We start from the raw sequence: 17856 nt of genomic DNA on the forward strand, positions 1-17856 counted from the left end.
TTGTATACAAATGCAATTAATTTCTATATGCTGATACTGATTTTGTATTTTCATTTGTATCCTGTAACTTTACTGATTATTTTTAATTCTTACAGTTTTTTGGTGAGTTGTTAGGGTTTTCTGTATATAGTATACAATATCATGTCATCTGAAACAGAGACAATTTTGCTTCCAATTAGGATGACATACATTTATTTATTTATGTATTTATTTATTTGCCTGCCTGCTCGCTCGCTCACTCTGGCTAGAACTTCCAGTACTATATTGAAGAGAGGTGATGGGAGTGGACGCCTTTGTCATGGTGCTGATTTTAGAGGAAAAGTTTTCACTTTTTCATCATAGAATATGATGTTAGTTGTAGGTTTGTCATGCATGGCATTTATTATATTCATATACATTCCTTCATGCACAGTTTGTTGAGAGCTTTTATTATGAGAGACTGTTGATTTTTGTCAAATACTTTTTCTTCATCTATTGCGATGATCATAAGATTTTTATCTTTTATTCTGTTATTGTGGTACATCACATTTGTTGGCTTGTGTGTATTGAACATACTTGCATCCCATGGATAAATACCATTTGGACATGATGTAATGTGCTTTTAATGTGCTCTTGAATTCTGTTTGCTAGAGTTCTGTTGAAAATTTTTGCATCTATATCAAGGATATTGGCCTATAGCTTATTTTTTTGGTTTTTGTTTCATTTGGTTTTGTAGTGTCTTTATCTGGCTCTGGTAATAGGGTAATTCTGGCTTTGTAAAATGAGTTTGGGAGTAATCCCTTCTCTTCAATTTTTTGGAAGGGTTTTGAAAGGACTGACATTAATTCTTTTTTAAATGTTTGGTAGAATTCATCAGTGAAACTATCTGGTCTTGGCCTTTCCATTGTTGGAAAATTTTTTATTACTACTTCAGTTTCCTTCGTTACTGCTCTGTTGAGATATTCCATTTATATTTCAGTCTTGTTTCTTCATTTTCTTTTACTTTAAGCTTTATTAAGGTAAAATTGATAAATAAAACTGTAAAGTACTTAAAATGTACATTGTGGTGATTTGATATTTGTATGTATGTGAAAAGATTCCCATCATCCAGTTACCTCACACATCTATCACCTCACATATTTATCCTTTGGGTTTTGTTGTTGTTGTTGTGAGAACATTTTAGTTCTATTCTCTTAGCAAATTTCAATTATTATTTTTTAATGTAGTCTTATCATCCATAGTCACCATATTTTATATTAGATCCTCAGACCGTATTCATCGTATACCTGAAAGTTTTTACCCTTTTACCAACTCCTCTCTATTTCCTCATTGGACCCTTTAAGTTCTACTAGTGATTTCTAATTTCATAACAAAAACTACAAAAATTACTTTCATTGTGAGGAATAAGAAAGAGATATTAATATTTTTGAGTCTAGCTATTCTTAAAACAATATTTAATGAGAATTTTACATGACAGGCACTATTCTAAGATCTGGTGATATATCAGTGAACAAGAGTGGTGAAGTCCCTGCTTTAGTGATATGTAGATTCTCATAGAGGGAAGCAGATAATATTAGAAAAAGGGATGAGTTGAGAGTGAATGGATGGATGATGGATGGATGGATGGATGGATGGATGGATGGATGGACCGATCGACTGATGGGTAGATAAATAGGATGATAGATGGATACAGTTGATTTGTAATAAATAAGCAGGGTAATTGATTATGAAATAGAGAATTATATACTGTGGAGGTTGAAGGAAGGAAACTACTTTAGCTTGAAATGTCAATAAATATTCAAGCTGAGACCTGATTTGACAAGAACAGGCCAACAGAAGGAAACTCTGTAGAAACCAATATGGTGTTTTAGAAGAACTGGAAAACAACCACTATGGCTGAAACATACCAAGAAACAAGAGAATAATAGAACATAAGGCCAGAAAGTATAAACGTAGTATAGATGGTATGCAGCCATGTGGGCATGAGAAAGTTGAGTTGTAAAGAGTAGGCACAGAGGTGTTTCACTCCTATTCTCTCAGGTTAAAATTGTAGAGTGATATATACCTCTGCTTCTTCCCATTTACATTCCCTTCACCCTCAATTTTCCTTTATGCTCTGAGGCTACCTTATAACACAAATGGAACATTTGATGGATTAATGTACTGCCTTTGATGAAGTTGCCAAGTAAGTGCATCTACTCAGCAGACGTCTTATATACATACTGTGTACTAGTTTTAGGAAGATATCATGATACTAATAATAACAGTATTTATAGTAAAGGCAAACATTTAATGAAAATTATTATGTGCCAGTTACATGTACTTTGCATATATCTTGTTTAACCCTTGTGAAACTCTATGAGTGAATGCTATTATTATACCCATTTCCTTTTTTTTTTAATTTGACTATAGTTGATGCACAGTTCTGTTAGTTTCAGGTATACAACTTAGTGATTTGACAAGCTTAGATATTATGTTATGTTCGCCACAAGCATAGATACCATCTGTCCTATTACATTGCTATTACAATATTATTGACTGTATTCCTTATATCCTGCTTTTTATTCCCATGACTTAACTCATTCCGTAAGTGGAAGGCCTGTATTTCCCTCTCCTCTTTACCCTTTGTTCAACTCCTCACCCCTCTTCCTTCTAGCAACCATCAGTTTGTTTTCTGTATTTATAATTCTGATTCTATTTTTGTTCACTCGCTTGTATTAAATTCCATTTATGTGTGGAATCATACTGTATTTGTCTTTCTCAGTCTGGCTTATTTCAGTACCCTCTAAGTCCATCCATGTTACTCAAATGGCATGATCTCATCCTTTTTATGGCCATGTAGTATTCCATTATATAAATGTAAATATATAAATATATATATATGTATATATACATACACACACACACACATAGTATTCCATTACATGCACACACACACACATACAGATATATAGATACACACACACACATACACACATATATACACACACCATTCATCTGTTGATGGACACCTATGTTGCTTCCATGTCTTGGCTATTCTATTGTAAATAGTGTTGCAATAAACATAGGGGTGGATACATGGGTTATTGTTTTCATTTTCCCTGGATTAAATACCCAATAGTAGAGTTACTAGATCATATGATACTTATATTTTAATTTTTTAAAGCGCCTCCATATTCTTTTCCACAGTGGTTGTACCAGTTTGCATTCTCCCCAACAGTGTACGAGGGGTCCTTTTTCTCCACTTGTTTGCCAACACTCTTTGTTCCTTGTCTTCTTGATTTTAGCCATTCTAACAGGTATGGAGTGATATCTCATTGTGAGTTTGATTTATGTTTCCCTGATGATTAGTGATGTTTAACATCTTTTCATGTTTCTATTGACCACATTTACATCTTTAGAAAAATATCTATTTAGCTCCTCTGCCCATTTTTTAATCAAATTGTTTTTTTGGTGTTGAGTTGTATAAGCTCTATATATTTTGTATATTATTGGATATATCATTTGCAAGTATATTATCCCATTCAGTCAGTTGTCTTTTTGTTTTGTTGATGATTTCTTTTACTGTGCAAAAGCTTTTTATTTTGATACAGTCTCAGTAGTTTATTTTTTGCTTTGGTTACCTTGCCTTAAGAGACATATCTAGAAAAGTGTTGCTATGGCTGATGTTAGAGAAATTACTGCCTATGTTCTCTTTTTCTGTGGTTTCAGGTTTTACATTTAGGCCTTTAATCCATTTTGAGTTTATTTTTTTGTATGGTGTTAGAACGTGATCTAGTGTCATTCTTTTACATGTAGCTGTCATTTTTCCCAGCACCGTTTATTGAAAAGGCTGTCTTCCCCATTGTGTATGTTCTTGCCTCCTTTGTCATAGATTAATTGACCATATAAATGTGACTTTATTTCTTTTTTTTTTATTTTTTATTTTTAGTATTTTGTAACATTTGTTTTTTTTTATTTATATATGAAATTTATTGTCAAATTGGTTTCCATACAACACCCAGTGCTCATCCCAAAAGGTGCCCTCCTCAATACCCATCACCCACCCTCTCCTCCCTCCCATCCCCCATCAACCCTTAGTTTGTTCTCAGTTCTCAACAGTCTCTTATGCTTTGGCTCTCTCCCACTCTAACCTCTTTTTTTTTTTTTTTTTCCTTCCCCTCCCCCATGGGTTCCTGTTAAGTTTCTCAGGATCCACATAAGAGTGAAACCATATGGTATCTGTCTTTCTCTGTATGGCTTATTTCACTTAGCATCACACTCTCCAGTTCCATCCACGTTGCTACAAAAGGCCATATTTCATTTTTTTTTCATTGCCACGTAGTATTCCATTGTGTATATAAACCACAATTTCTTTATCCATTCATCAGTTGATGGACATTTAGGCTCTTTCCATAATTTGGCTATTGTTGAGAGTGCTGCTATGAACATTGGGGTACAAGTGCCCCTATGCATCAGTACTCCTGTGTCCCTTGGATAAATTCCTAGCAGTGCTATTGCTGGGTCATAGGGTAGGTCTATTTTTAATTTTCTGAGGAACCTCCACACTGCTGTCCAGAGCAGCTGCACCAATTTGCATTCCCACCAACAGTGCAAGAGGGTTCCCGTTTCTCCACATCCTCTCCAGCATCTATAGTCTCCTGAGTTGTTCATTTTGGCCACTCTGACTGGCGTGAGGTGATACCTGAGTGTGGTTTTGATTTGTATTTCCCTGATAAGGAGCGACGCTGAACATCTTTTCATGTGCCTGTTGGCCATCTGGATGTCTTCTTTAGAGAAGTGTCTATTCATGTTTTCTGCCCATTTCTTCACTGGGTTATTTGTTTTTCAGGTGTGGAGTTTGGTGAGCTCTTTATAGATTTTGGATACTAGCCCTTTGTCCGATATGTCATTTGCAAATATCTTTTCCCATTCCATTGGTTGCCTTTTAGTTTTGTTGGTTGTTTCCTTTGCTGTGCAGAAGCTTTTTATCTTCATAAGGTCCCAGTAGTTCACTTTTGCTTTTAATTCCCTTGCCTTTGGGGATGTGTCGAGTAAGAGATTGCTACGGCTGAGGTCAGAGAGGTCTTTTCCTGCTTTCTCCTCTAAGGTTTTGATGGTTTCCTGTCTCACATTCAGGTCCTTGATCCATTTTGAGTTTATTTTTGTGAATGGTGTGAGAAAGTGGTCCAGTTTCAACCTTCTGCATGTTGCTGTCCAGTTCTCCCAGCACCATTTGTTAAAGAGACTGTCTTTTTTCCATTGGATGTTCTTTCCTGCTTTGTCAAAGATGAGTTGGCCATACGTTTGTGGGTCTAGTTCTGGGGTTTCTATTCTATTCCATTGGTCTATGTGTCTGTTTTTGTGCCAATACCATGCTGTCTTGATGATGACAGCTTTGTAGTAGAGGCTAAAGTCTGGGATTGTGATGCCTCCTGCTTTGGTCTTCTTCTTCAAAATTACTTTAGCCATTCGGGGCCTTTTGTGGTTCCATAGGAATTTTAGGATTGCTTGTTCTAGTTTCGAGAAGAATGCTGGTGCAATTTTGATTGGGATTGCATTGAATGTGTAGATAGCTTTGGGTAGTATTGACATTTTGACAATATTTATTCTTCCAATCCATGAGCAGGGAATGTCTTTCCATTTCTTTAAATCTTCTTCAATTACCTTCATAAGCTTTCTATAGTTTTCAGCATACAGATCCTTTACATCTTTGGTTAGATTGATTCCTAGGTATTTTATGCTTCTTGGTGCAATTGTGAATGGGATCAGTTTATTTGTCTTTCTGTTGCTTCATTATTAGTGTATAAGAATGCAACTGATTTCTGTACATTGATTTTGTATCCTGCAACTTTGCTGAATTCATGTATCAATTCTAGCAGACTTTTGGTGGAGTCTATCAGATTTTCCATGTATAATATCATGTCATCTGCAAAAAGCGAAAGCTTGACTTCATCTTTGCCAATTTTGATGCCTTTGATTTCCTTTTGTTGTCTGATTGCTGATGCTAGAACTTCCAGCAGTATGTTAAACAACAGTGGTGAGAGTGGGCATCCCTGTCGTGTTCCTGATCTCAGGGAAAAAGCTCTCAGTTTTTCCCCGTTGAGGATGATGTTAGCTGTGGGCTTTTCATAAATGGCTTTTATGATCTTTAAGTATGTTCCTTCTATCCCGACTTTCTCAAGGGTTTTTATTAAGAAAGGGTGCTGGATTTTGTCAAAGGCCTTTTCTGCGTGACTTTATTTCTGTGCTCTCTATTCTGTTCTATTGATATATGTGTCTATTCTGTGCCAGTACTCCACTGTTTTGATTACTACAGATTTGTAGTTGAAATCTGGGGTTGTAATACCTCCAGTTTTGTTTTTCTTTATCAGGATTTCTTTGGCTATTTGGAGTCTTTTGTGATTCCATACAAATTTTAGTATTACTTGTTCTGGTTTTGTGAAGAATGTTGTTGTTATTTTGACAGAAATTGCATTTAATGTGTAGATTGCTATGGCTAATGTGGACATTTTGACAATATTAATTCTTCCAACCAATAAAAACAATATATTTTCATGTATTTGTGTCACATTTAATTTCTTTCATCAGTGTTTTATGTTTTAAGAATACAGATCTTTCACTTCTTTGGTTAAGTTTATTCCTAGCTATTTTATTCTTTTTGGTGCAGTTGTAAACGGTGTTGTTTTTTTAAATTTCTCTTTCTGCTATTTTGTTGTTAGTTTATAGAAATGCTGCCAATTTTGTGTATTAAATTTTTTTCCTCCCACTTTATTGCAGTTATTTATACTTCTAGTAGTTATTTGGTGGAGTTTTTAAGGCTATTTCTAGTATCATGTAATCTGTAAATAGTAACAGTTTAACTTCTTTACCAATGCTGTGCTAGGACTTACAGTACTATTTTAAATAAAAGTGGTGAAAGTGGACATTCTTATCTTGTTCCTGATCTTAGAGGAAAAGCTCTCAGTTTTTCACCATTGAGGATGGTGTAAGCTTTAGGTTTTCATATATGGCCTTTATTATGTTGAAGTCTGTTCCTTCTAACCCCATTTTGTTGGGGAGTTTTTATCATGAATGGATGTTGAATCTTGTCAAATGCTTTTTCTGCATCTATTGAGATGATCATATGATTTTTATCTTCGGTTTGATGTGGTGTATGATGTTGTTTGATTTGTGAATATTGAGCCAATCACCTTTGCATTCCAGGAATAAATCCCACCTGATCATGATTGATCTTTTTAATGCATTGTTGTATGTGATTTGCTAATATTTTGTTGAAGATTTTTGCATCTATGTTCATCAGGAATATTGGCCTGTAGTTTTCCTTTTTTGTGGTATCTTTGTCTGGTTTTGGTATCAGAGTAATGCCCACCTTGTAGAATGCATGTGGAAGCTTTTCTTCCTCTTCTATATTTTTGGAATAGTTTGAGGAGAATAGGTGTTAAATCTTCTTTAAATGTCTGATAGAATTCCCTTGTGAATCTATCTGAAACTAGACCTTTATTTTTTGGTAGTTTTTTTTTTTTTTTTTTGATTGTCAGTTCAATTTTATTACTTGTAAAACAATTCATTACTTGTTTTGGAAGATTGTATGTTTCTAGGAATTTATCCATTTCTTCTGTTGCCAGTTTGTTGGCATGTAATTTTTCGTAGTATTTTCTTAATACTCCTTTGTATTTCTGAGGTGTCAGTTGTTATTTCTCCTCTCTCATTTTTCACTTTATTTATTTGGGTCCTTTCTTCTTTTTACTTAATGAGTATGGTTAAGGGTTTAATTTTATGTTTTCAAAGAACCTGGTCTTGTTCTCATTGACTTTTTCTTTCTTTTTTTTTCTTTTCTTTCTTTGTCTCTCTCTCTTTTTTTTTTTTTTTTTTTTTTTTTTTTTTGGCTCTATGTCATTTATTCCTGCTCTGATCTTTATTTTTCTTCTACTCATCTTGGGCTTTGTTTATTCTTATTCTAGTTCTTTAGCTGTAAACTAAGATTGTTTATTTGATTTTTTTTCTAATTTCTTGAGGTAGACCTGTATTGCTTTATACTTCCTTTTTGGAACTGCTTTTGCTGTGTCCCATAGATTTTGGACCACTGTGCTTTCATAGTTATTTGTCTCCATGTGTTTTTTTTTATTTCTTCTTTGTTTGCTTCATTGATCTATTGGTTGTTTAGTGTCATCTTGTTTAGTCTTCATGTGTTCGTGTTTTTTCCAGTATTTTTCTTGTGATTTACTTCTATTTTCATACCATTGTGGTAAGAAAAGATGTGTTGTTTGATTTCAATATTCTTATCCTGTTTTATGGCCTAATATGTGGATTCATTATGGACAATGTTTCATGTGCACTTGAAAATACTATATATTTTGTTGTTTTTGGATGGAATATTCTGTTATGTCCATCTGATCCAGGATGTCATTCAAAGACATTGTTTCTTTATTGATTTTATCTGTATTATCTATCCATTGATATAAGTAGAGTCTTAAGTACACTAGTATTATTGTATTACCATAAATTTCTCTCTTTATGTCCATTAATATTTGTTTTTTGTATTTAGGTGCTCCAGGTTAGGTGTGTAGATATTCACAAGTGTTATATCTTCTTGTTGAACTGATCCATTTATCATTATATAATGTCCTCCTTTATCCTGTTACAGTCGCTCAAAGTCTATTTTGTCTGATACAAGTATTGCTACCTGCCTTTTTTTTCCACTTCCATTTGCATAGTGAATGTTTTTCCATCCCTTTTGCTTTCATACTATATATATATGTCTTTAGGTGAGGTAAATTTCTTGTAGACAGCATATAGATGGGTCTTGGTTTTGTTATTGTTTTATCAATTCTGTCATTCTGTATCTTTTGATTAAAGTATTTAGGCCATTTTCATTTAAGGTAATTATTGATAGGTATATGCCTATTGCCATTTTTTTGGCAATTTGGCAATGCCTGTTGGTCATTTTTGTAGTTCTTTTTTGTTCCTTATTTTCTTGCTTTCTTTGTGATTGATGAATATCTATAGTGTTTTGTTTGGCTTTCTTTATTTTTTGTTTATCTATCATAGGTTTTGGGTCTGTGGTTTCCATGAGGTTCATATATAACATTCTGAGTTGATAGCAGTTCATATTCATTTGATGGTCATGTAAGTTCAAACACAAGGAAGGAAGGAAGGAAAATCTTGCTTTTTCTTTTTTCCTTTATCATTCCTTTTTACTCCCTTTTCGACATTTTACATATATGTTGCCATATTTTATTTATTATTTTTTATTCATATTTTCCTTATGTCTAATTATAGCCACTTCTTTTCCACTTAAAGAAGTCCCTTTAACATTTCTTGTAAGGCTGGTATAGCAGTGTTAAATTCCTTTGTCTTTTGTTTGTCTGGAAAACCCTTTATCTCTCCTTAAGATCTGAATGATAACCTTGTCAAATAGAATATTCTTTTTCATAGGGCTTTTTTTTCTGCTTAAACACTTTGAAATATCATGTATGTCACTCCCTTCTGACTTACAAAGTTTCTGCTGAAAAATTAGTTGATAGCCTTACAGGTTTTTCCTTGTGGGTAACTTTCTGTTTGTCTCTGGATAGTTTTAAGATACTCTCTTTGGGGCGCCTGGGTGGCACAGTCGGTTAGGCGTCCGACTTCAGCCAGGTCACGATCTCGCGGTCCGTGAGTTCGAGCCCCGCGTCAGGCTCTGGGCTGATGGCTCGGAGCCTGGAGCCTGTTTCCGATTCTGTGTCTCCCTCTCTCTCTGCCCCTCCCCCGTTCATGCTCTGTCTCTCTCTGTCCCAAAAATAAATAAAAACGTTGAAAAAAAAAATTTTTAAAAAAGATACTCTCTTTATCTTTAACCTTTGATATTTTATTACTATGTGCCATAGCGTGGAACTCCTTGGGTTCATCTTGTTTGGAACTCTCTGTGCTTCTTGGACTTAGATGTCTGTTTCCCTCCAAGTTTAAGGAAGTATTCAGTTATTATTTCTTCAGAAAAGTTTTCTGCACCTTTCTCTCTCTCTTCTTCAGGGATCCCTATAATGAGAATCTTTGTTCACTTGGTGTTGTCCAAGATCTCTTAATCTATCCTCATTGTTTAAAACATTTTTTTCTCTTTTTGCTGTTCCTTCATCAAAGCTTGTTTGCTTTCCATTATCCTTTCTTCTAGATCACTGATACATTTGTCTGCATCCTCTCATGTACTGTTGATTCCCTTTAGTATGTTTTTTTTTTATTTCAGTTATTGTATTCTTCACCTTTTCTTTTCTTCTATTTCTTCACCTTTTAATATTTTCTTTCTCTTTTTTGAAGGTCTTACTGAGCTCTTCCATTCTTTTTTTTTTTTTTTTTTTTCTAGTCCAGTGGGCATCTTTATGATCATTACTTTAAATACTTTATCAGGCATGTTGCTTATCTCTGTTTCATTTAGTTATTTTTTGAGGGTTTTTCTTGTTCTTTCTTGTGGAGCATATTCCTCTAGCTCCTCATTTGCTTGACTTCCTGTGTTTGTTTCTATGGATTAGATGAAACAGCTACTTCTCAAGTTCAGGGAGTTGTCTTGTGTATGGTGTCTCCTATGCAGACCATGGGCTTAGTGACTTTTGCTGGCTGGCTGGAGCTATGACTGTATATGGTAGTAATTTTTTTTTAAATCATGGCCTTTACAGAAAGAATAAGAAAAATAATAATGAAAGAAAGTAAGAAAATAGAACAGAGAAGGAAAAAAGAAAAGAAAAAAGAAAAAAAAGGAAAAAAATCAAAAAGAAAAAAATTAAAACAAGACAAGACAATTTTTTTAGTGTTTACTTATTTTTGAGAGAGAGACAGAGCATGAGCCGGGAAGGGGCAGAGAGAGAGGGGGACACAGAATCAGCAGCAGGCTCCAGGCTCTGAACTGTCAGTGCCTGCAAACTGTGAGATCATGACCTGAGCTGAAGTCAGACGCTTAACTGACTGAGCCACCTAGGTGCCCAACAAGACACATTTTAAAAAGTAAAAAAACAAACAACATCAACAAAAAAACCATATATACATTTAATTAAAAAGTAAAAATTTAGGGATACCTAGGTGGCTCAGTTCATTAAGCATCTGACTTCAGCTCAGGTGATGATCTCATGGTTTTGTGAGTTCAAGTCCCTCGTCAGGTTCTGTGCTGACAGTTCAGAGACTAGAGCCTGCTTGGGATTCTGTGTCTCCCTCTCTCTCTGCCCCTCCCCCACTTGCTCGCGCTCGCTCTCTCTCTCTCTCTCTCTCTCTCTCTCTCTCTCTCTTGAAAATAAATAAACATTTTAAAACTAAAGAAATAGGGCACCTGGGTGGCTTAGTCAGTTAAGCGTCTGACTTCAGCTCAGGTCATGATCTCAAGGTTCATGAGTTCAAGTCCCGCATCGGGCTCTGTGCTGACAGCTCAGAGCCTGGAGCCTGCTTCAGGTCTGTGTCCCTCTCTGCCCCTCACCCATTTGTGCTCTGTCTCTCTCTGTCTCTCAAAAGCAAATAAACAGTTAAAAAAAATTAAATAACAAAACCCCTACAAAACCATGGCCTATTTTCTGTGCCCCAACACTACAGGGTAACTGGGCTTGTGGGCTTGTGGACCCTGGGCTCACTGAGGTGGCAAACTCCCTGTGATGACTGGATTCATCAGTTATGGCATCAAGACCTGCCTTCTGAGGCATCAGGACCCTCCATTTATGGTTTCCAAACCTCTTCACAGCAGGCAAATCCTGCTATGGCCTGGGCTTTTAAGGTTGAAGGAGAGATAGCATTCCCGCAGCGCCTCAGCCCTTTTAAACTTTGACTTCTCTTTTCTGTGTCTACATGACTAGGGCTAGCATGGGCTTGTGGACCCTGAGCTTGCTGAAGTTACAAGCTCCCTGAGATGACTGGGCCTGCCTGTTACGGTGTCTGGACCCTGCTCCTGTCTAGGCTTTTAAGGTGGGGTGGGCATATAAACCAGGCCATTCTCCAGTCCCTCTGACCTGGAAAGGTTTCTCATAATTCCTCTGCAGCTTGGCAGACTTCTGGTGAAGTCTCTTTTCTGTGCCAGTTGCTCTTTTAAACAATGTTTTTTGTTTCTGTGCCCAAAGACGGAGGGATCTGTTCCCGGTTCCTCAGTGCCATCCCTCCCCACTGCAGATTGCAGTGTTGCGGTGGGGTTCCCTTGGTTACCATCCATCTCTCTTGCTGTTCTCTTGCCATTCTCTCTGCCTTTGGTTGTTCAGTAGCTGTTCAGTCAATCTGCAGTTCTTCTTCACGAGGAACTGTTCTATTAATAGGTCGAATTTGGTGTGTTCCATGGAGGAGGTGAGATCAGAGTCCTCCTATGTCACCATCTTGAACCAGAACTCTATTAACATCCATTTCCGAGTGAGAGAATTGAATCACACACGTCAAAACCTAATTCCTACCCCTCATATAGCTCATAGTTTATTAGGTAGATAGACACTTGAGCTAAATGATTTCAAGCCATTGTGGTAGGTGTCACCATGGAGGTCTGATGGGCGTGTAGAAGAGGGTGAGGTGAGGAGAAATGAGAACTGTGTTTTCATTTGACGCTCACAGTGACCCTGTCGCATAAGGGATGCGACGTGAGTTACTCATGATCATATAGTGAGGAAGGGATATCTATGGGCTTCTACCTCCTAACTTAACTGCAGTGCCCCAGCTAGCTCCCACTACCGCCCATTCCAGTTTTCAATGAGCTGTTTAATTACCAAAGAATTACCAGTATTTTATGTCTAAAATCAGACCCTCCGAAGAGTACAGTTGTTATTACGAAATAGTGCATGGTTATGGGTGACATGTCAGTGTCAGTAGTCACTAACTTTTTCTAAAATTTCTTTTAATGTTATTTATTTTTGATTGAGACCGAGACAGAGTGAGAGCAGGGGAGGGACAGAGAAAGAGAGGGAAGCACAGAATCTGAAGCAGGCTCCAGGCTCCGAGCTGTCAGCACAGAGCCCGATGCGGGGCTCGAACTCACAAACCGTGACATCATGACCTGAGCCAGAGTCGGACACTTAACTGACTGAGCCACCCACGCACCATATTGTCAGCAACTCTTTAGCATCTTCAGTGTGTGTTGGGAAAAGGAGAAGGTGGAAAGATGCGTGTGCAGGGAAAAAGGCATGCAGAGAGCATGTACATGCCTTTCATATCAATACGTTTTTCTGATAGGATCTGGAGTCAGGATCTGAAAGTGGAGCGGACGCCATTTCAATGAATCAGGCGCCAACAAATTTGTCTTCTAACACCGAATCCAGTGACCCACCATCTTCCACCCCAGTGGCCAGTTTTGGAACCAAACCCAAGTCTACGGTAAGTTGTAAGTGATAGCAGTCAGTTTTAATTGAAATGCTGATGATCATAAGGTAAGAGTTGATATCTTATCCATTCAATATGGAAAAAAATACTCTTAGAGTCTTGGTTGCAGTAACTTGATAGCATTTAATTAAATACAGTCTCACATATGTTGCTTGCTTTATAATGGTAACACAAGTACCTCACTAAAACGGGTCATGGTTCTAGAATTACGCAATATATGGTACCAAATTTTGTTGCTGGATAATCAGATCTCTAAAGAACGAACAATGAAAAATCTGGAGTTCGTTCTCCCTGAATTATTATCCTGACCACACTGCTTACTAGTCGGAAAATTACCTAAGACTAGATACATAGATAGAGAGATAGAGATATATAAAATCACACAAATCATAAATTTTACGTGGGTATTAATTGACATAGCTCAAGCTCATGTAAAGGACTTAAACACTTGGCACAAAATAATTACTGAATAAATGTAAGCTACTATCATTATTATGATAATGCCTCATCAACTTTACAGTGCTACCAAAACAAATAAGAGAATTACTATGTATAATAGTATGGTATGGTGAATTGTAAATAAAAGACATTTTCCGTTAAGTAAAAAGTTGAACTGCTACGGGAAAGCAGTATTTGACTGTAAAAGGTAACATTTGTGGAGGAAGTAATTACTACTTCAAATATCTAAAGTCCCAGCAGCTCCAAAATAACCTTCCCTAGTTTAGTGAAAATCATAGTGGCATATTATTTTTTTAAATGCCGATGTTAGCTTAACACAGGGAAACAAGTTTGGAGTGCCTGTTTGCCTGATTTTAAAATAAAAGGCAAGTCTGAAATAGGACTCAGAAGAGAATACTCTGAATTTAAAACATGGTAGATATGTTGAATTGCAGGGATATATAGAACATTTTTAAGGGAATATTTATAGAATACCTACTACGTGCCATGCACTATGATAGATTAAAGACTGGGAGAGCGATAAGACATACTTTCTGTCTTTAAAAAGCTCACAATCTAGCCCAGGGGAGTAGGTACATAAAGAGTGAAATGCATATGGTAGTGCTGTACATATTGGAAATGGCAGGAACCAATGACCTACCACATAATGCTATTTTAGGGTACGGTGAAAAAACAGGGTCAGAAATAATATGTGTCAACAGGCAGACTGCAGTGAAATGGTGTTCTTCTGTTTCACAGTATGTAATGAAGGTTAAGATGCAAAATTAAAGTATGAAACCAAATGATCTCATTTCACCATATTCTTACTGAGTACAAAGATAAAAGCCTCTCAACAGTTTTAACTCAACGGTGTAGGAACCGGTGGAGCATTGGCTTTTTGAATATTGGTACAGGTATGTGGCTGACACGTCAGAAGTAAAAAAGGAAGGTGAATTCCCTTTTTAAAGGTATTTATTCTTAAATTCGCTTTTGAAAGCACCTGCTGATATCCTAAAGAGCTGTTCTTTTCTCTCTGATATTTATTCTGTGTTCATCATTTACTTCAGAAAAATTACCATTGGCGTCTGCTATTTCTCCCTTGAAACATACATATTTTAGTGTGTGATCACCTTGTCATTTTTAACAACTTATACAACTTTGTGTGAAGTTCCCTAGTTTTTCTTCAATACCCTCGTGTTTGTAAATGTGCTCAATATATTTCCACTGAGATATGTTTATGTATTTTTCTGGTAACCAACTATTGTAAGGTTTTAGAATGAGAAACATGAAGCCATCGGTTTTATCAGGACCTTGATTCTTTAGAATACTTTGAGATGGGTCTGTTTTCAAATGTTTCATGTTTTGCCACATCACTTGACCGAACTGTTCACTCCACAGGCAAAATTAAGAAATGCTAAAGTCAGTTATGGAACAGAAACAGACGTTTTTGTGCACTCCAGATTAAATGTGTACTGAAAAGTTGTCAAGTTTGGATAAAATAGTACGTGACTGTCTCCCCAGATGTTCAGGTGTGACTTGTTACCTGGGTGCGTGATCACAGCTTCACAGTGATGCCACAGCTCATTAGTCCATAAGCACTGAGAACCACGAGACAGTGAACTCAGGCTCCAAACATACAAGACGACCAAAAACTACTGACCCAATCTCGACCAATACCACAGGCAGTTAGACAACTGTACATGGAACTCTGTCCAGCTACTGAACTATAATTTAGTAAAATTCTCCAGCAGGCCATGAGAAGGACCCAGAAATAAACACTCCACTGTCACAGACAGCTGACTTTTAGGAAATTTCTTACTGAAAATGGCCAATAATGAAAATAGCTTGAGAAGCAGGCTTTTTGGGGGGCGTAGGAAGGTTCATTTTTTTTGCGGGGGGGGTGTCATTTTAATGTGTGTGTATATTTTATTTTGTGTTATTATTGGTGTTGACTATTTTGAGTACAGTTCCTTCTTACTACAGTTTGAAAATAATTCTTTGGCTGTGGATCACCTGTCTGTTTTTAGTTTGTTTCTTGGCTGGAATACAGAATTTTACCTATTTTATGAGAGAGTAAATAGGTTCTTTTCCCTTCAGTTTGGAGCTTGGGAAATAGATAATGTGTAACGGCAGTCTGGCTATTTTGTGAAAAGAGAGAAAACTCCAGTATCCTACATAGTCATTCTTTTCACAGGGAATTGAAGTTTCAATGTTAATATTAAGTAGAAACATTAAATTCTAAGAACACCTACTTATAACATCTACCCATCATGAACTAACCTTCTACTCCATCGTGTCATATTTTTACAAAATGTTTACTTTTATTTCATAATTATTTAATATTACATTTGATTTGCTGCTGTGAAATCTATTTATGATGGTGACTAACTACCACAAATATTTGGCTTTCCTTTTGTACGTAGGACCTCTCTGGGTTTCCAAGTGCCTATTTTTTCAATAAGATTTCTTCTTTTATATGTATTATTAGAACAGGACCAAGGAGTAATCTTCAGCTATTTCATGAATACTATGTATATATCATGCCAAAAAAATGAGCATTAAGGTACATTTCAGGGATGTATTTTACACAAAAATGAAAAAGTTGAAAGGTAGGATACCCAGTACCAAAAAAAACACATTAGATAAAAGAGGTCTAGTGTTTTGTGTCCAAAAAATCACCAGTTTCTCTCCCAAATCTTTGTTTTGTTCCTTTGAAACAGTGTCATAATGCCTTTCTTGAGAGACACTTTCACAAACAACCCATGATTAGTCATATTGTTTTAAACAAAGTCTCTGACTCACTATAGAAGGATATACTGGCGTCCTTCCAGCTATGGTAATCGGTTGAGTTGTTCTTATATTCATTAATATGTGGTTGTAACATGAAAGATTTTAAAGCTCAGCACTAAAACCTCAGGGGTTTTGTTTTTTTCCTAAACATACTTATAAGTGTAAGTCTTCACTAAATTATTATTAATCATTAAGAGATAAACTGAGCCCTAGATAACCAAAAAAAAAAACAAAAAACAAAACAAAAAACAGTGCATTTCATTTGTAGAATAAGTAACTGGAGGAACAGGGAGAGTCTAGTATTCTACAGAATAATCAAGAGCATCATTCAGAGCAGTGCAAGGATATGTTTTCAATTTAGTCTAAACTCCCCTTCCCTCTGTCTCCCAAAAACTTCTTTAGTTGCTCTGTGATAGAATTCTAATAACAGTGATGAAACCCTCAATCATTTGGGCATGTTGGAACCACAGCTAGACAGAGCAGCTTTGAGTATGTCCTAAAGTATCTAAAGGAATTTGGGAACATATTGGCATTCATATCAGAATGTATTACACACTGGAAAATAACCCTTTTATTAAAGACATCAAAAACAGAAATTATTAACCTTCATTATTGTAATGGCTACAGGGTAAAAAAGACAAATCCATCTTATTTTAGCTCAAGGTGGCAACAGTGGGTCTAATTCTACGGATTGAATACACCCCTCATCTTTTCATTATTACTACCAAAATAGCAATGAGACAGATGAGGGGAAACATCAGCTCATGGGAGGATGGGAGCTTTAGGCAGGCAGAAGCACGCCCAGCCGGACAATGCCAGCTCCTCTGCAGAGCAGTTCAGAATAAATCTTGCCTACCGGCTGCCATGACGTGACGCAAATAGAGCTCAGAAGTGGACCCTGACTACAGTCATGATCATTTCTCAATGACTTAAAAAGACTCCAATACTGCAATCAACCTGATAGTCCAGCCGCTTTTACTGACAGTTCCAAAAATTGTGTGGTCACTCTACTCTGTTGTTGAAGAGAACACTGTCTCAGTACGACCCCAACACAACTGTTTATGCTATAGTCAGTTTAGTGGGACATTTTCATACAATTATTTTTTGACCCTCTGCATGATAGAAGGCAAGTAGTACTATTCTGGTCTGGCATTCACTTGCCAACAGCATTGTCATCCCTTAAAAATATAAATGTTTTGGGGCACCTGGGTGGCCCTATCGGTTAAGCAGCCAACTCTCGATGTCTGCTCAGGTCATAGACTTGCAGTTTGTGAGTTCGAGCCCCGTGTCAGACTCTGCACTGACAGGGCAGAGCCTGCTTGGGGTTCTCTCTGTCTCTCTGCCCCTCCCTACCTTTCTCTCTCA

At 36.6% G+C, this 17856-nt stretch overlaps 1 protein-coding gene across 8 annotated transcripts in view; it reads left to right on the forward strand.

Moving 5' to 3' along the window:
• Positions 1-17856, forward strand: part of DLC1 (DLC1 Rho GTPase activating protein) — a 566624-nt gene that overhangs the window by 247627 nt on the left and 301141 nt on the right. For all 8 annotated transcript variants that reach the window (XM_086703318.1, XM_086703319.1, XM_086703316.1 and 5 more), the window contains one exon: positions 13117-13257. In XM_086703318.1, the coding sequence (XP_086559444.1) occupies positions 13117-13257 (141 nt within the window). The remainder of the gene's footprint in view (positions 1-13116; positions 13258-17856) is intronic.

Source organism: Puma concolor, chromosome B1, assembly GCF_028749965.1.
Source record: "Puma concolor isolate L17-30 chromosome B1, mPumCon1.1.hap2, whole genome shotgun sequence".
NCBI classification, from domain to species: domain Eukaryota; kingdom Metazoa; phylum Chordata; class Mammalia; order Carnivora; family Felidae; genus Puma; species Puma concolor.